The sequence below is a fragment of the Vitis vinifera genome, chromosome 3 (genome assembly GCF_030704535.1).
Source record: "Vitis vinifera cultivar Pinot Noir 40024 chromosome 3, ASM3070453v1".
NCBI classification, from domain to species: Eukaryota; Viridiplantae; Streptophyta; class Magnoliopsida; order Vitales; family Vitaceae; genus Vitis; species Vitis vinifera.
In genome coordinates, this window is record NC_081807.1 from 1,337,664 (window position 1) to 1,355,305 (window position 17,642).

Below are 17,642 nucleotides of genomic sequence, written 5' to 3' on the forward strand. Positions count from 1 at the left end.
GTTTGCAGGAGCTAGGATTTCGATCTCAATCACTGCCCTGTGTGTATACTTTTTGTTCTGGTTGAATAGAATTCTCATGAAAAACCTTGGCATGAAGGATGATTTTAAAAATAAAGAAATAAAAAAAGACAGCTCCAATATTCAAACAGAGCTTCCTCATAAGTCAATTGAATTTTATTGTTTGATAATATAAGTAGGAGCCCAATTTCTAAATTGCTTCGATAAGAATGTATATAAGTGGAATATTGGGTTCATGAGATGGGTCCCGAGTATGGCACCCATGTCTCCAATCTGAACTAAATTGGGCCTAGATAGCACGTGATCGACAAACAACAGTCAGTACCTTTAATTGTAACCGTACAACGACGTCGTTTTCATTATCTGGATCTAATCCACGTAGGCACCGAATAATCCAAAAGCATATACCACGTGCCCATATATATATATGCTACCGCCTCATCCGCAACTAACCAGAGTTAAAAAAAAAAAGGTTGACCATAGTTGCTGTAATAATCCACCTTTCTTAATCTTAATATATGGACACGTGTCCAAACCCAACGGCCACGATTCGCCCCCTGCAGATATTGCCAATGGAAGGCCACTATATAATGAATCTCACCTTCTCCAACAGACCAGGTTGCTCTAGACGCAGTTTTAGAGAGGGAGAGAGAGAGAGAATCGTAGCTCAGCAAAAATGACGAACCCTAGGGTCTTCTTCGATGTCTCCATCGGCGGTGCTCCCGCCGGTAGGATTGTGATGGAGTTGTACGCTGACACAACTCCACGAACCGCCGAGAACTTCCGCGCCCTCTGCACCGGCGAGAAAGGCGTCGGCCGGAGCGGCAAGCCTCTGCACTTCAAAGGCTCAATCTTCCACAGAGTGATCCCAAGTTTCATGTGCCAGGGCGGCGACTTCACCAGGGGCGACGGCACCGGCGGCGAGTCCATCTACGGTGCCAAGTTCGAGGACGAGAACTTCATCAAGAAGCACACCGGTCCCGGCATACTGTCGATGGCGAACGCCGGTCCTGGAACAAACGGATCGCAGTTCTTCATATGTACGGATAAGACGGAGTGGCTGGATGGGAAGCACGTGGTGTTCGGCCAGGTGGTAGAGGGGATGGATGTGGTGAAGGCCGTTGAGAAGGTAGGCTCAGGCTCCGGAAGGACCGCCAAGACCGTGAAGATCGAGGACTGTGGTCAGCTCTCTTGAAATGCTGTTCCTCATCCCCTACTCTCTTTACTATTTCTGCGGTATTAGCCTGTCTCGTCTAGCCTCTGAGTCCTGGTTGTCACCTTACGTTTCATGTGTCTGTCCCTGTCGTTTGGTAGGTTGCACAAACCTCCATATCTCTATGTATTGCAGTGAACTCCTCAATAAGCTAGTGCATTTGGTCTACTTGTAACAAAACTCTCGTCTTGTCTTGTCTTCTCTCGCATGATCCAAAATAAAAATTTTAGAAAAATGAAGCAAATGAAAATAAAACAAAAATGGAGGCGAAAATCCTTTTGGAGGATCAGGCCATCAAATCAAGGCGGAAAGGATAAATGTGGCGCACCACCTGCGATGGTGGACCCACACGGATAAATCTTTACACAAAGTCTGAGACATGGTTAAAGACTTAAAATCAACCACAAGGCCTGTATTTCATGGGAAGCTTCCTCTAATCCCTTGACAAAGAACAAAGGATAAGTAAAAAGAATGGAGAAGGAAGCTTCATTTGGTTTTGGTTTTGGTATTTGGATTTTCCATCAGATTAGATGTTTTAGATTGGATTTTAGGTCATAGTTGTATACCTACAAAACTATTCTTCGGGTCAAAGCCAGAAACTTTCAAGCAGATTTTCTAGTCGAATAAAACAAACACTTTCTTAATTCTTAATCATTAAGTTCTCGTTTGAAAGTTGAAAAGAACAAAATGGGGTAGTAGAAGAAAATGTAGAGAAAAAAAAAAAAAAAACCCTTTTTCTTTTTCTTTTCAATTACATGGGAGATTTTTTTTTTTTTAATATATTTATTTTAAGTTTTGGGTTAAAAGAACCGAAGGACGCACTCACGGGGATAAAAAGAGTAACGTCTGGAACAAGCGACATCATTTGACAACAAATCAAGCCATCGTATAAATTTAACATAATTATTACTTTTTTTTTTTCAAAAACATAAAATATAAAAATAAATACATAAAATATAAAATTAATAAATTATTTAAAATAAAAAAATTTAGACTCGATAATAATTTTAGAAAATATTTATAATATTTAAAAAATTATTATTTAAATATTAAAAACGTTTTTTAAAATACTCTTATTTTTTTCAATAATAATAAAATTAAATAAATAAATAAATTAAAATGAAAACCTTTAAATTTTTTTCTTTTAAAAAAAAAATTAAAGACAGACATTACTCACCCATTTTTTTTTTCTTTTTTTTTTTTTTTTGTTTTTGCATTCGTTGGCATCCTGGTTGTCCCATTATGGCTCTAGAATCCTAATCTTCTATGAAATTACATATTTGACCCTATATTTGGTCTATTGTTACAATCTGTTAAGGGTGTTTTTGACATTCCACCGGGAGCAGACTCCACATTGCCACGTGGGCGTTAAACAGTGAACGACAAGGGATCCGGTAGCAACATAGTTAAGCGACGCCGCGAAGGAGGCGATCCCGCCCTAGCCCAACCTGCATCACTGTACGGACGCGAGAAACTTCCGAACAAGACGACGATGACGACGACTGCCACTGCGTGTGTTTGGTGAAGAGAGAGAGGGCGCTTCCGCCATTTGAGATCCCCATCCACACACGCACACTCTCTCTTTCTCTGTCTGTCTGTCTGTCTGTCTCTCTCTCTCTCTCTGTATCTGCTAATTCTGAACCCGCCGGCCGACGTTACTGCGGTTTTGGCGGGAATTCTTATCGGATTTTCAGCTTCTTATTTTTGGAGAACTGTGGTTGTCGGTGATCTCAACTATTTGAATTGGTGGGGTTTTGGGGAGTGGGAGAAAGAAATGGGGGTGTCGGACAATACGAGAGGATTGATACTGGCAATGGCGTCGAGCGCTTTCATTGGCTCCAGCTTCATCTTGAAGAAGAAGGGTCTCAAGCGCGCTGCTGATTCCGGTACACGCGCAGGTGAGCTTGATTGTGATTATGTAATTCAATTGTGATATCAGTTGTTCTATGTGTCTATGATGTTGGATTTTATCATACGAATTTCTAATCTACCTTCCCGGAGCTCATTCACTGGGGAATTGGAGGAAAATGAAAATGTTGTTGCTCCCTTCATTATTATCAGTAAGATGGGGAAAGACGAGGAAGGAAATGAAAATTGGAATCTACATAATTCTAAACTCACTGATTTGAAGGCAAATATTGTGTTCATATTTACTGTTTTCTTGTTCAGGGGCACAATCTGGTTTATTAATCGGGTCCATTATGTCAATTAGAAATACTAGTGTGTATCTGGGTAATTCTTCCGCTTCAAAAAATAAAGGAAAAGTGGAAAAAAAAAAGTGTTCCTTCTGAGCAAGCTGAAGCTAGGATTGGTTTCTATCGATATAGAAGTACCCTAAGACAATTGAAACCTTATTTTCATTTTAGAGAAATGCTGGATAATTAAAACTACCCAAAACTTGAATCTTAAATTTTTGTGATGGTTCAAGATTTCATGATGGTGGGAGGGTTCCATTTTGGCCACTCTCAGTACCATATACAATAAGGTCATATCTGCCTTTCTAAATCAATTGACACATGAATAAGTTTTGCACTTAGTATGTTGGTTTAAAATTAATTACTTTGTTTATGAACCGAATGGATCATTTTATTTGAATGCTGCATGCTTCTTTTTGTTCATATAATGAACTTTCATTTTTTAATAATGTAGGAGTTGGAGGTTACACTTACTTGCTTGAGCCTCTTTGGTGGGCAGGAATGGTTTTGAGTAAGTATATTGAACATCACTGCTAGTTAATTCTTTTTTCCCTTCCAATTATCATATCACTTAAATGATAATGATACTTCCGGTGCACTGTGTTTGCCACTATATCTCTGTAGCTGGTTTTTTGTTTCTTACTTGTATACTTCCGGTATACTATGTTCACCACTTTAGTTTGACACTCTTTATATATATATATATATATACACACACATACTCTCTTATTTGCCTATCAAGAAAAAAAATTCTCTGAAATGATAGTCGGTCAATGTATATTAATCTTGGATTGTGAAATTTCTTGTCAAATAGTGATTGTTGGAGAGGTTGCAAACTTTGTTGCCTACGTTTATGCTCCAGCAGTTCTGGTGACCCCCCTTGGTGCGTTGAGTATAATTATTAGGTAATAATGCAGGTGCTTCAAAGGTCTTGTTTGTGCTAAATTATTAAAATAAAAGTGGAATTTTCTTTTTCTCTTTTATTTTAGAACTAACATGTTTGATATATGTGAATAGTGCCATTTTGGCGCATTTCATGTTGAAGGAACGGCTACAGAAAATGGGTGTTCTGGGATGTGTTTCATGCATTGTGGGATCAGTAGTGATTGTAATCCATGCACCTCAAGAACACACTCCAAATTCGGTACAAGAAATCTGGGCTCTGGCAACTCAACCAGGTTCCGGGTTTAGACATTTCTTTTTATCTTAAGTTCTACTCTTTTTTTTCACCTTATTAGTTGAAGAAATAACTAATGCTTTTGTTGCTTTTCTTTTTCTGTTGACAGCATTTCTAATATATGTAGCAGCTACATTATCCGCAGTATTGGCTTTGATCTTGTATTTTGAACCTCGATATGGACAGACAAATATACTGGTTTACTTGGGCATTTGTTCATTAATGGGTTCACTTACGGTAATTATGTTGCCTTTTTAAGTCTCCAAGTAGCTAGGGGCACTCTGTTTTTTGGAGGTTTATGGCTTTTCATTTCATTGTAACATTTGCTACTCTGTTCGGTGCTCAGTCTTTGGAACATTTCTCTTGCTGTTCTGCAGGTTGTAAGCATAAAGGCTATTGGAATTGCTATAAAGCTTACTCTGGAGGGGATAAGTCAAGTTGCTTATCCTCAAACTTGGTTTTTCCTTACTGTTGCAGCAGTCTGTGTCATCACGCAGTTAAACTATCTGAATAAGGCAAGTCTAGCATTATCAATGCTGGAAGTGTTATGATTTTAATAATGTTTATTTCTATTCTTTAGTAAGTCATTGCTTTCTTGTTTTTGAGTATTTGACCTATGGTTCAAAGTTACAGTATTTTCACTGACTTAGTAGGTCCCAAGGCAGATTATATTGAGCTATATGTGCAATATGTTAGTTAAAAGCTCAAAAACTTATAAAAAGAGTAGTGAAAATTCTTAGAAAAATAATTACAATTTGATTGACTCGACAACTAATAGCAAAGAAACCATCTATCATATTTGATTGATTCAATAGTTATAAAAGCATCTGTTATCCCAGTTTTACACCCAATACTGATTTTTGATTACTGTTATATCAACACATTGAAATTTTAACTTGCTGAAAAAAAAATTAGTTTGTGCTGTCAAAAAAAGAAGATAAAAAATAGAAAGAAATGTGTTTAATAACAACTTGATAATTGTCTGAAAATAAGTAATTATGAATTTCTTGTTCATAATAATTTGTTGAAGTGTTTTTTCTTGTTCCTAGTCAAGGATTGAGACATTTTCCTTGATTAATGTGGAGATTCTATGAGAAATGCAAAGATTCTCGGGATTTTTACCCCCTCTCATTTGCATTGGATCCAAATTGAGTTGTTACATCAAGTTTTATCATGAGTGAGCCAAGATGAGTGATTCGTATTCGAGTTAGGACTAAATTGCTATTGAACTACACAATACTCAATTTGCGTCTTAGACTAGCTGCAGTCTTATCAGAGAATCATGACTTGACTGTCTCTCTATAAGACATTAATTCTCAACTTAGCATATTATTTTTCATTAAACCTTGACAATCATGCCTTAAAATGCCTATCTGCTATGTTGCATGCTTACCCGCACTATTTAACACATGAAAAATCATATATCATGTTTTGAGATTTTGGGTTAGTTACATTGATTATATAAGGTATAGATGATTTCAATGTGTCCAAAGTCAAAAAAATACTTGGGATGCATCTCATGCTTGCTAGTTAGCGTATTGCTGTATTTAAAATATTTTCCTTGGATTTTGGACATGTTTTGGAAACTTACAACAAGTGAACAATTAGGTCAAAGAACCCTATGCATTGTTGCAGGCAATAGTCATTCCCAGGAGACTACTATATGCCATATATGATGTATTGTTGTATAGAGGATTGCAATCTCTAGCACTGCCAAATCTCCTGAAACTTAACAAAGCAAAAAACTTCCAATCCATTTGCTTCTTGCTTGCCCATCCAATTTAATTCAATTTTTGTACCCTGTTGATTATATTGCAAGCCTGTAGGGCTTTACAGAAGATTGATGCATTTTGGTTTTCAACTTCCAGTTTTCAATACCACCATGTTAATTAAATATATTTCTCAAGCTTACAATATTTTGAACCTAGAAGTGCTTGATGACCATCATGATACTTCATTTGCAATAGTCATAATTAAAATTTTATCTAGGAATCTGCAAAACTTTTCAGTCATTGTGATTGAACTTTCCCTAGCTCCCTTAATGTTGACAAAAATCTGAAAGCTGTGATTCCACTTTATTGAGCTGAGATGTGTAACTTACACAAGCTTGAATGATTATGTTGTGTGCCATTTCTCCTAATTGGTTTGTTAGCTATTTGGTGAATGTAGTTTAAGTGAACAGGCTCTTGCAATTCTCGTGTTGGCTGATGTTTATAGCTTCTTTGTTCCAGGCGCTGGATACATTTAATGCAGCAATTGTTTCTCCAATTTATTATGTCATGTTCACAACTCTGACTATAAGTGCAAGTGCAATAATGTTCAAGGTAGATTGCTGAATCTATTTACTTGGTGTTGTTTCTGAAGCTGCATTATCGGGTTCTTATGATTACAAGAAATAATGAGCATAAATCTTATTCTTTGCATGTGCTCTGCAGGATTGGTCAGGTCAGAATGCAAGCAGCATAGCTTCAGAGATATGTGGATTCATCACTGTCCTTTCAGGAACAATCATACTGCATGCAACAAGGGAACAGGAACCAGCTACTGCATCAGGTACAAATTGACCAATTTATTTTTATTATTATTATTATTTTTATCTTACAGACCCAAGATTTTAGTCCCAAGGATTGTCCTTTGTTAGTCCAAATATTTATCCTCCAAATACAGATCAGCCTAATTCTTACGCATCTATCTGTTAGATCTGTAAGCCATTCTCATAAAGCAGTTATGAACATAAGTTACAAATGAGGTAGCAGAGTGCAGCACAATTTCAAGCTGAGTTCATTGTCAAATTAGCCTGTTGACTAAAATATCGATGCTGAGTTCATTCTTTCAACCTGCTTGGTCCAATTCAGGTTGCAAAACTACTTTCCTTTTGATGGGAACCGTAGTACTGATAAAAGAAATTGAAAAATTACAAAATTCCATACAAGGACAGTTCCTTATTTTCTTTTGAGAAGGAAATTAATGAAGGATTTTTAACCACATAAGCATGCCTTTGGGATGACTATACCATGCATATCTCACTAGAAATGCTATCTAATGGAGAAGAAACTGCAAGTTTGTGCCGTATTTTTTTTGGTCTTTTTACCTGAGGTCTTAGTTGGTGTGGCTGTTCTGATTTTAGTTGGGCATTTTCTTCTCCTCCTTATTCTTTTCTTTTTTCGTCTTTCCCCCCCCTTTTTGTGGAACTGTCCATAAATGTTTTCCTTGAAAGAATGATACGTGGTTTGTTTAGATATGAGTTCTCTTCGCTTTGTTCTTTTATTTCTTAAATGATTTTTTGGGCTGAGGCAAGGGCCTTTTCAGGTATTGAATAATTTCTCAGATTGGCCTGGGGAATTATGCCCAGAGAATATTCATACAAGTATTTCCTCCAAAAGATGGGGGTAAAGACACTTGTCTCATTTCTTTCTCCATCTTTGCTTACCAGGCAGTTCTGGTTCAAGCCTGAGTATTAAACCAGGGCTAGATTCTGGCTAGTTGTGGATTCACCTCCATGTTGTCCAGCTAGTGAACATTATCGTCAATCCAAGTCATATGAAAAGATGGACACAGCCATCTAAGCCCACTTTATTCTGGAAGTTTGGAAATAGAATGATCATTATACTGAATGGTCTTCAGATTGGATGATAGGCAGACTCTTTGACACAGATGGTCTAGCTGAAATAACAGAATCATTAGTGAGTTTTGTACTAGTTTTTTTTTTGTTGATCAAACTACTTGTAGAACTGGCGTCTATGAAATCATAAGGTACACTTGTGCATTTAACTCCAGAGAGAGAGAGAGAGCCTTTCCTCCTTTTAACATAGTTGAGCTTTACTCGAATGTGCTAATCCTTTGAATCTGATTATTCTTCCGGTGAATAATGCAATTTATTAGGTTGTACACACCTTGCAATTTATTAGGTTGGAAGGTGGAGAAGAAGAGTTTCTGTCTGTTGCTTGTAAGGTTTTTGTACTTTGGTTTGTTTTGCAAGGGGCCTTGGTGAAGCAAGGTTATGTGGATATTGGACAAGGTTATGGTTTGGGAGCCTGCTTCTTTGTCTCACAGGGCTTTGTCTTTGTCTAGGGCCCCTTGTTGTGGGATGGTTGGTTGTCTCTTTGTCTAGTGCTCCTTTTTTTGTGCTTTTAATATATTTGCTTTTACCTATAAAAAAAACTATTCAATTATACTTACATTGCTAACACCTTTCCTATTCAATGCAGGAACCATAACATGGTATCTAAGTGGGGATGCAATGAAGGGTGTTGAAGATGAACATTTTATCACTTTACACCATTCTGATTATTTTGAGCAATGAATTTTTGCTTTGAAATGGATGGACAAAGAAAATGATCCCCGGCAATGAAGCAACACAATGCTGTGATGTAGCATTACACTAGTGCATTTGCAGGGTGAAAGAGTTCCTCTCTTTCTCTTCACAAACTTGGAGATTCAGGATTTTTCCAGACGATTTCTTTTCTATGCAACCCTGTTGACAAGCTGCAGGGCAAGATGGTTGGAAGATGGGAATTGCCAAACCATTTGAAATTAGGAAAGGAGGCTGCAGTTCCCTATCATTCATGGCTGGTCCGATAATTGCCTTCAAATTTGTACATATTTATCCACATGCTTCCATTCAATGATAATTTGAGTATAGGGTTTATTCTTTAGTTGAATTGTAGTAGTACATAGATTATTACTGACTCGTTTTGTCAATCACTAAATCATCGGTGTGGATACATACTCTTGTAGAGTTGAAAAAGATCAATTGTATGAACACTGATCTGCAGAAACATGGAATCATCTTTGCTTGTGTGTGCTTTCATGGTGTGATTTCAAGTTCAGTCTTCATGTTTAGTCATCAGTAGTTGCCTTGAAAACAGTTTTCTAATTAATGAAACATATTTGATAATTTTTTACCAAAAGCATTTTTTGGAAACATATTATTTTCTATACCAAATGGGGTTGCCTTGGTTTGTGATTGTGCCTGATGGACTATAGAGAAAGCATCGAGTTCCTGACTGCCCATGAATTCTATTGCCTTAACGTTTAAGTTAAGTCTGTTTGAACTTTGAAGAGACTTTTGGCCTTGCATGGTTGCCCATGATTGATCAGCCAAATTTGTGTTCTTTGATATAAATTTGCAAGTCTAATGACTAGTTTGGAAGTGAATATTGTAAAATGCTGAAATGGTGTTTAGGTTAATATATTTTTATCATGAAGAGATAATATTTAGAAATCAACTAAAATATGTTTTTTAAAGTATTTTTTTATTATAAAATACATGAAAAATTTTATTTTTAGAATTTAAAGATAATAATCTAGTTATTTTTTTCTCCCTAAATCACCTTTTTAAGATGTCCATCCCTTTATTACCAAGCAAGAATATTCTTACAATAATATTCATTTTTTAACATACCTTACAAATTTTTTATTCGCAAAATTATATTCTTTTTTTTAAAAAGATAAAAACGATTTCTTCTTTATATAGATAGATATAAGATTTATGAGACAATTACTTAAAAGTACATTTTGTGCAATGACCTTTCCTATATGATAGAAAAGGATCCCATGATCTTGAATCGATATTACTTGGGGATGGCAAATCCCAAGCTTGTCTATGAAGATCGGATCAATAAAAAAATTAGATGCATAATCTTTTAATAAATTTTATCATATTTTCTCTTCTCAAAAAGGAAAATAACTTTTCAGATTTGTGATAAGAAGCTCTTTTAGATTACTTCTCCGTATCATGACAATCACTTTTCCTTAGTCCAGGTGCTTCCTAATACGGTACGGCCTTCCACTTCCTATAAAAGCTCCGCTCTCCATACACCATCCATCAAACATACTTCAACAAGAGTTAACTTTCTCGCTTATTGTAATTAAAATACCAGCGTCCATCACAACCGTTGATCGTGCTTACAACGTAAAGTAAACTCTGATTAGGAAACCACCAAGCCTCATCACCACCGTCGGGTTGAGCTTGATCCATCGAAATCCAACCGTCGGATCACGTCCCCGTTTCTCTATATAAGGCCCCACCTCCGCTGCCAACAGACGCAAACCTCAACCTAGCGATTTTGCGATAGAGAGAGAAAGGGAGAGAGTTTTAGAGAGAAACAATGGCGGCAACAGTGTCTCCGTGGGGGAAGGCCGGCGCGTGGGCCCTAGATTCAGAGGAGCATGAAGACGAGCTTCTACAACAGCAACGAGATGATAAAGTTAATGGAGAATTTTCCGGCGGTGAGGGACGGCAGGCGCCGGAGGCTTCGGCAGATTTTCCGACTTTGGCAACGGCGGCCGCTACGAAATCCAAGAAGAAGAAAGGTCAGACCTTGTCGCTGTCGGAGTTTTCGGCCTTCGGCGCTGGGAAATCGGCTCAGCCAAGCCAAACCAAGGGGCTGACTCATGAGGATTTGATGATGCTGCCTACTGGGCCGCGGCAGCGGAGCGCGGAGGAGCTGGACCGTGGCCGACTCGGCGGAGGGTTCAGGTCGTACGGTTCGAATGGTTCGTATGAAGGCGGGCGGAGTCGGTATGGGGGCGGCGAGGATTCGGCGAACCCTAGATGGGGTCCTAGGGGTTCGGAGGAGAGGAGACAGGGAGGCTTTGGGAGGGATTCGAGCAGGGAATTGGCGCCTTCTAGGGCTGATGAGATCGACGATTGGGGTGCGGCGAAGAAATCGACGGTGGGCAATGGGTTTGAGAGGAGGGATAGAGGAGGGTTCTTTGATTCGCAGTCTCGAGCAGATGAATCGGCCAGTTGGGTGTCGAATAAAAGCTTCACTCCGTCGGAGGGACGAAGATTTGGCGGCGGCGGCGGCTTTGAGAGTCTCAGAGAGAGAAGAGGGGGTTTTGATTCTGCCTCGGATGGTGGTGGTGGTGCTGATTCCGAGTCCTGGGGACGGAAAAAGGAAGAGGGAAGTGGGAATGCTAATGGCAGTGCGGGATCGAGGCCAAAGCTTATTTTGCAGCCTCGGACAGTGCCGGTGAACGATGGACAACAACCAGGGTCTGGGTCGGTTGCGAAGCCCAAGGGTCCAAATCCTTTTGGAGAGGCCCGGCCGAGGGAGGAGGTATTGGCTGAGAAAGGGCAGGATTGGAAGGAAATTGAGGAGAAGCTGGAGTCTGTGAAGCTTAAGGACGTGGGTTCGCCAGGCGTGGGGCAAACAGATGGGCCATCGTTTGGGAAGAGGAGTTTTGGAAGTGGTAATGCGAGGGCGAGTTTGCCTGAAAGTAGGAGTGAGAAGAGTTGGAGGAAGCCAGAATCTGAAGATGTGAGGTTTGTGAAATCAGCTGTTTGATTGATCTAATTATCCGAATGGCAAACGCTTAGTTGTTTTATATTTCAATTATTGAACTGCTTAGTTTGATTAGCATTGAACTGCTTAGTTTGATTAGCATATCTTTGCTTGTGTATCTTTATTGACTAAACACTTCCAAGTTTCTTTGATTAAACCACAGAAGGAAACTCATACTTGATTAGCACTTTTGAATCTTCTATTAAAGCATCAATCTTTTAATAAACACCACCTATGTTAATGCGGCTGCCTCATGGGAATACTCGCTTTGTTTAAAAAATGTGGTTTTTGATCAGTGCTTAATATTCCATTCTCTTCCTTGGTGAAGAAAAGGTGGGATCTTGGCCAAAAAATTGACATGCCTGTACCATATTTGAATCTTCATTATACTATTAGTAAATGGATATTAGGTTTAACTGGCCAGTGGATCTTTGGGTGTTAGAAGGTTGCATTTATATAAGCATCTTCATAAGTGGGAAGGGTCAAAAGAAAAATTTTCTTATTCCACTACCCCTGGTTGTTATTTGGGATATGATTGAGATGGGTTTGGTTGAAGTTTATGTAAATTGGATCCCTCATAAGCATTGAACTTAGAAGTAGTGGTTTTATTTGATTGCAAGATTCTTTCACCTAAAATGTCATAAGTTTTGTCTGGTGGTGAATTTTTATAGGGCAAGGCATGATGTAACTAGTGAATAGATTTCTGTTCAATAGGTTCTATTTATTTCTGTCTGTGAATTGTTGTTTCTATTTGCATTCCCTCTTGAAAACAAAATTATATGAGCTTATTTGTTGTAAGCATGATAATTTTCTATGAATAAGTTTTATGTCTTTATTTGTAAGTTTGTAAAATGACTAAGCTTTGGATTGTTCATTGGTGCAGCTCACTTGTTAATCGTTGTTAGATTACAAATTGTAGCAAAAAATATCCTGTTAGCTTTCAGGGGGAAAGTTGTGGCTATGCTCAATTGGATGGCCCTGCTGATTTCTTTTTGTGAAACTAATTTGTTTTTCTTCTTTTGGGTGTAGAGCTGCAAAAACTGAGGATGAACATGAAGAGAAAACTCAAGATTGAGATGCATGCTGATGGTTGACAGGAACATTTCAAAAAAAAAAAAAAGAAAAAAAAGAAAAGAAAGAAAAGTATCAACCTATTAAAGACTAAGATGTTGAATTGATGAGATTATATTGGTTTCTCTGTTTTCTTTTCAGTGTTTTGCCCTAACTGTTATTTCTATGATGCAGTATGGAGACAATTTTGGTAGGCATTCTCAGTAGTTGCAGTTTTTAGGCCTAAATGGCTTTTGTTTGTAATGGATATCGCCACACAGGATTCTGTGCTATTTCTATTATTATTTTTGACATCGAATTCTTTCTCTTATGTTGATCCGAGTGCAGATTTTGGAATCTATAAATTTGTGACAAATAAATAAGAGACTTTACCTTGTGTATTGTTTTAATGCTTTTCATTATGGGTAGGGCTTGCTACCATTTCAATATTCATTTGTTTCCATACATCGTTGCCTTGTGCTGGTGTTGGTGGTCGGGTTCACGGGATAGTGGATGACTATTTGTTGTAGGAAGACTCAATTTAATCCCTTTTTTCTAGTCACCCCTTGAGATTGTTTTCATTGATTTTGTTTTCACTAAGTTTAGAGAAAGGAAAATCACAGGCAGGCTCCCGAATGAGCCTAAAATGAGGGGGCTAGGGTGGAAGCAGATCTCCATATGGGGGCTGTAAACATTGGTGGCAGGCGATTGCTGCATCCCTAAATTTATAGAGTTATGGTCACAGAAATTGTGTAACCAACCACGTATTTGAATTATAATGTTGTTGAGGGAGAGTATGGCTCATGGTTATATATCCCCTTTTCCAGTAATTTCTTCTCATTCACCTCTTTTTACCAGTCAAAAAGAGAGCGGAGAATTGCACATGCAGCATCTTGGTTGATAGAGGATCATCTGTTAGATGCTATCAATCATTTTTCTACTCTAACCCAAATTGTTGCTTCTTCACATGGCTTCATCAATGCTTGTGGAGCCATCTTTCCAGAAGTTCGAATATAACGGCCATATGGTCTGAAACATTTGACAAAAATTGGATTGCTTCTGCTTCTGCCTTGCTGTAGGTGAGAGATTGGTACTGAGACTGTCAGAAGCTTCAAATATAACGGCTATGAAGCTGTACGAAAGCCATGTGGAACATTTGCTTTAAAGATGTTAGGTGAGATACGCTTCACATCTCTCTCCAAAACGAAGCATAAAACCAGCTAAAAACTAGTTTATGTCTCATTGTCTTGGTGATGTGAAGTAATATCAGTCAATGGGGATGGCCCATGGCTCAGTTAATATGAATGATGCTTTTTCTGCCGAAGTTGAATGGGTTCTGATTTCTGATATGGTCCGTGAACAAACAGTAAACAAAATATGTAGATTTTTAGCGGAGAGGAATATTTCAAAAAATATATGCTGGTCTCAAAGTTGGATGGCATATCCGCATAATCGAAGTTGTAGATTGTTAATGTTGTGGAGCTAGTTGCTTCTACCACCAGACTTCCATTTATTGACGCTTTCAAAAAAATTATTCACTTATGAATAATACAAAATTTTAAATTGAAAATCAATCTATTGTCAGAATGCTTCTTTCATACCCATCTCTTAATTCCAGTGAAATTCTTGATCAAAAGCTTAGACGAACTTCCATTGAATCAGTGGCATGAGAGAGTCCTCCGTCATGCCTGCTGAACTCCATGGTTTATTTGCCAGTCAAGGGCATCCATGGCACCACCCTCTTGATCTTTTTTTTTTTTTTTTTAATCCTATGTAATATCCTAACTCCTTAAATATTACCTGTATAATAGTTCTGTAACAAATGCGGAGAAATGGCAATGGAGGACAGAGCCTTCTAGACAGCCTTAAATGAATGTACCGTACTGGGTCATGGAGAACAGAGTCTTCAAGCCTTTTCTTTCCACACCTCATAAATGGAGGCAGTTGAGAGTTAAAAGACAACACTCCTTATTTACTTCTTATGAATCTTGTTTGTGCTCATTCACATTCTGATCCACACCAGCTTTTCTCTCTTTTAGTGTTCTACTTTCTTGCTTGGTTTTCCCACTGCTCCCAGGCCTCTCATGGATTTGCCCCTCAACCTCCTATTCACAGCTTTTCTCATTCTTGCTGCAGCCATTGATGGGGCTCATGCAGATGCCATGGTCACGGGCACCGTCTTCTGCGACCAATGCAAGGATGGACAGAGATCCCTCTTCGATTATCCCCTCTATGGTATGATCCTTGATCAACTACATTTTCTTTTTTCAAAGTTTTGTTCCTTGGATGTTGTCTCTCATAATGTAGATAGTACTTTCACGGTGATTACCCCAACATCCTCACTGTATACAGTTGTTCATGTTTACCTATCATATGCCAAAATCCATTAGAAGAATTTGTTTCTGTTTCCTTCAATTTCTTAGCAATCAAACAGGGAGATGAAAGAATGGATTAGGGTTCAAAAGAATTTAACAGCTACCTTTTCTGCAGGAATAAAGGTTACCATGGCATGTGCCAACAGTAATGGACAAATCACAATGTGGAGGGAAGAGACTACAAATTGGTTTGGAACCTATGCAATGAGGTTTGATGGTGCCCCAGATTTGACTGGTTGTTATGCACAAATTTCAGGCAGTGGACAGGGGTCAACAGGTTGTAGAGCAGCTGCTGGTCCTGCCCAGTCTGTTAGACTTATGTTCAGGATGTTTGATATGGAGATGTATGCAGTGGATTCCTTGCTTTCTCAGCCTGCTCAGCCCATGTCCTTTTGCTCAAGATCCTCTACCCCAGTTCCTACTCCAGGAACTCCATCTAGGCCTCCATCATTTCAGCTTCCGCCAGTTCCACGAATGCCACCAATGCCTCCATTGCCTCCATTGCCTCCAGCACCACCAGTGCCCTTCCTGGAAGCCTCAGCCTGTTCACACGAGTAAGTCAAGGAAATTACGAAGAACTTCCCATAGAAGAACACTGAAACTTTCAAATATAGTCCATATCCTCTGTTTCCTATTACTAAATGGTTGTCTTTTTCCAGGATATGGACAGCTCCAGAGTACAAATGCTACTGGAAGGTGGTGAACCCAGATATGAAAGTAGCATCTGTGTTTGGACTGCTAGCAGCACAGAAGTATGGGACAGACATGACCCTGCGGGAAGGCCTGCAAGGGAGAGGAGACCCTTACAGGACCCTCCTCAGAGAGGCCATAACTTCACTGCTCAACTCCTACAATAGTCTTCTCTTCCCATACCATACCCTTGGTGTCATCCAGCATATGAGTTTGGCCTTGATGGGGTCCCAACAGAATGTCCTCCTCACAGCTCTACGCTTCAAGAGGGCAAATTCTGGCTCCGGCAACCTCACCTGCAAGTTCACTGCCTGCAAGTGATTCATCCATTGCTAGACCTATTTCAATCCTCTCTCTATATTATATATATATATATATATATATATATGTATGCTATTTCCTTATTTCTACTTCTTGGGTATACTAGTATTTGTATTGAATTGACTGACGTCTCCATATTATGATCAATTATTATAGTATTTGTAGGATTTTAGCAGTCCATATGTAGAACATTTGATATTGTTTTTGGCTTTGGGTGACAGAAAGTATGCTAATTTGATGACTAGTGGTAGGGTTTTCAGTAGTTGGGGCCCCATCCTTATTTAAAATATAAGCGTTTCGAATTAAAAAGGATGGAGGGCCAACTACTAATGTCTATACTATCAAGCCAATCTTGAATTTAGCCGCATCTTTTTTTCTCTAGGCACAATAATGATCCTCTTCGGTTTCTCTTGGAGAAACCGGTACACCACCTTGCTAAGCCTACTTTAATAGTGAAAAGAAAGATCATTCATTTTTCAACCAAAAATTTGAAAGTCAAAATGTGTGGGAATATGGACAGATGTTTTTGTGGAGACTTCAATGAGTGTTTTTGATGGATAAAAAGATGTGCTTTTAGGGTTGAAATAAATGTAGATAGATCGAAAGAAGCATCAAGGGGAAAAAGAAGATCTAAATGACCTAAAAGGGCTTTCAAATGATTATTGATTTAAGTGGGTAGCTGAGAAAATGAGAAATTTAGGATTGGGTTGGTGAAAAAAATTAAGGTTAGTGGGCAAATAAAAAAAAATGAATTGGTAAATGATTTCCTAAAAATGAAAAAGTTATGGTGCAGGTGGAGAACTCTCTAATATCTGTCCATACTCTAAAGCCAGTCATGAACCTAGCTATGGTTTCTTCTCTATTTCTCCACCCACAATAAATAATGAACCTTTTCTTCTCTTTTTCCAACTTCCTAAGGCCAATGGATGTAAAAACATTCGAATGGGCCTAACTCTTACAGTAGGATGTCTCTTTCAGTACATCCATGATTGGATTTCATTTGAGGGAAGTGTTTGACCTTGAGTTCAAAATTCAAGATGTAAATTTTGAACAATCTCTTTAATAACTAAACAAAATTTATTTGCAGATCTATGTTTCATCACTTACAATGGCAATGGCAATGGCGCTTAGAATGCAATCTTTATTCATGCTCTGCGGATTCTTCTTTGCCAACTCCTTTGTCATCCAAGAAGCCACCATCAAGGACATCCAACACGCATTCTCTCAAAACCAACTGACCTCCAGACAGCTCGTCGACTTCTACCTGCACCAGATCCAGGCCTTGAATCCCAAGCTTCATGGCGTGATAGAGGT

The 17,642-nt window shown here is 38.5% G+C and overlaps 4 protein-coding genes across 4 annotated transcripts; all 4 read left to right on the plus strand.

The window, feature by feature from the left end:
• Positions 1–694: 694 nt before the first annotated feature.
• On the plus strand, positions 695–1,411 carry LOC100267506 (peptidyl-prolyl cis-trans isomerase-like). The gene has a single exon (XM_003631525.4). It carries the CDS (start codon positions 695–697, stop codon positions 1,211–1,213), a length of 519 nt encoding a protein of 172 aa, XP_003631573.1. The 3' UTR covers positions 1,214–1,411.
• A 927-nt stretch (positions 1,412–2,338) lies between these two features.
• On the plus strand, positions 2,339–9,409 carry LOC100253753 (probable magnesium transporter NIPA6). The gene is made up of 9 exons (XM_002277279.5): positions 2,339–3,129; positions 3,881–3,937; positions 4,241–4,331; positions 4,444–4,604; positions 4,713–4,840; positions 4,981–5,118; positions 6,835–6,927; positions 7,039–7,156; positions 8,812–9,409. The coding sequence occupies exons 1-9, from the start codon at positions 3,006–3,008 to the stop codon at positions 8,904–8,906; spliced, it is 1,005 nt and encodes a 334-aa protein (XP_002277315.1). The 5' UTR covers positions 2,339–3,005; the 3' UTR covers positions 8,907–9,409.
• Positions 9,410–10,434: 1,025 nt separating this feature from the next.
• On the plus strand, positions 10,435–13,352 carry LOC100262348 (eukaryotic translation initiation factor 4B3). Its single transcript, XM_002275863.4, has 2 exons — positions 10,435–11,873; positions 12,922–13,352. The coding sequence occupies exons 1-2, from the start codon at positions 10,714–10,716 to the stop codon at positions 12,965–12,967; spliced, it is 1,206 nt and encodes a 401-aa protein (XP_002275899.1). The 5' UTR covers positions 10,435–10,713; the 3' UTR covers positions 12,968–13,352.
• Positions 13,353–13,473: 121 nt separating this feature from the next.
• Positions 13,474–16,495, plus strand: LOC100257238 (uncharacterized). Its single transcript, XM_002275981.4, has 3 exons — positions 13,474–15,177; positions 15,433–15,871; positions 15,977–16,495. The coding sequence occupies exons 1-3, from the start codon at positions 15,027–15,029 to the stop codon at positions 16,326–16,328; spliced, it is 942 nt and encodes a 313-aa protein (XP_002276017.1). The 5' UTR covers positions 13,474–15,026; the 3' UTR covers positions 16,329–16,495.
• Positions 16,496–17,642: the final 1,147 nt, after the last annotated feature.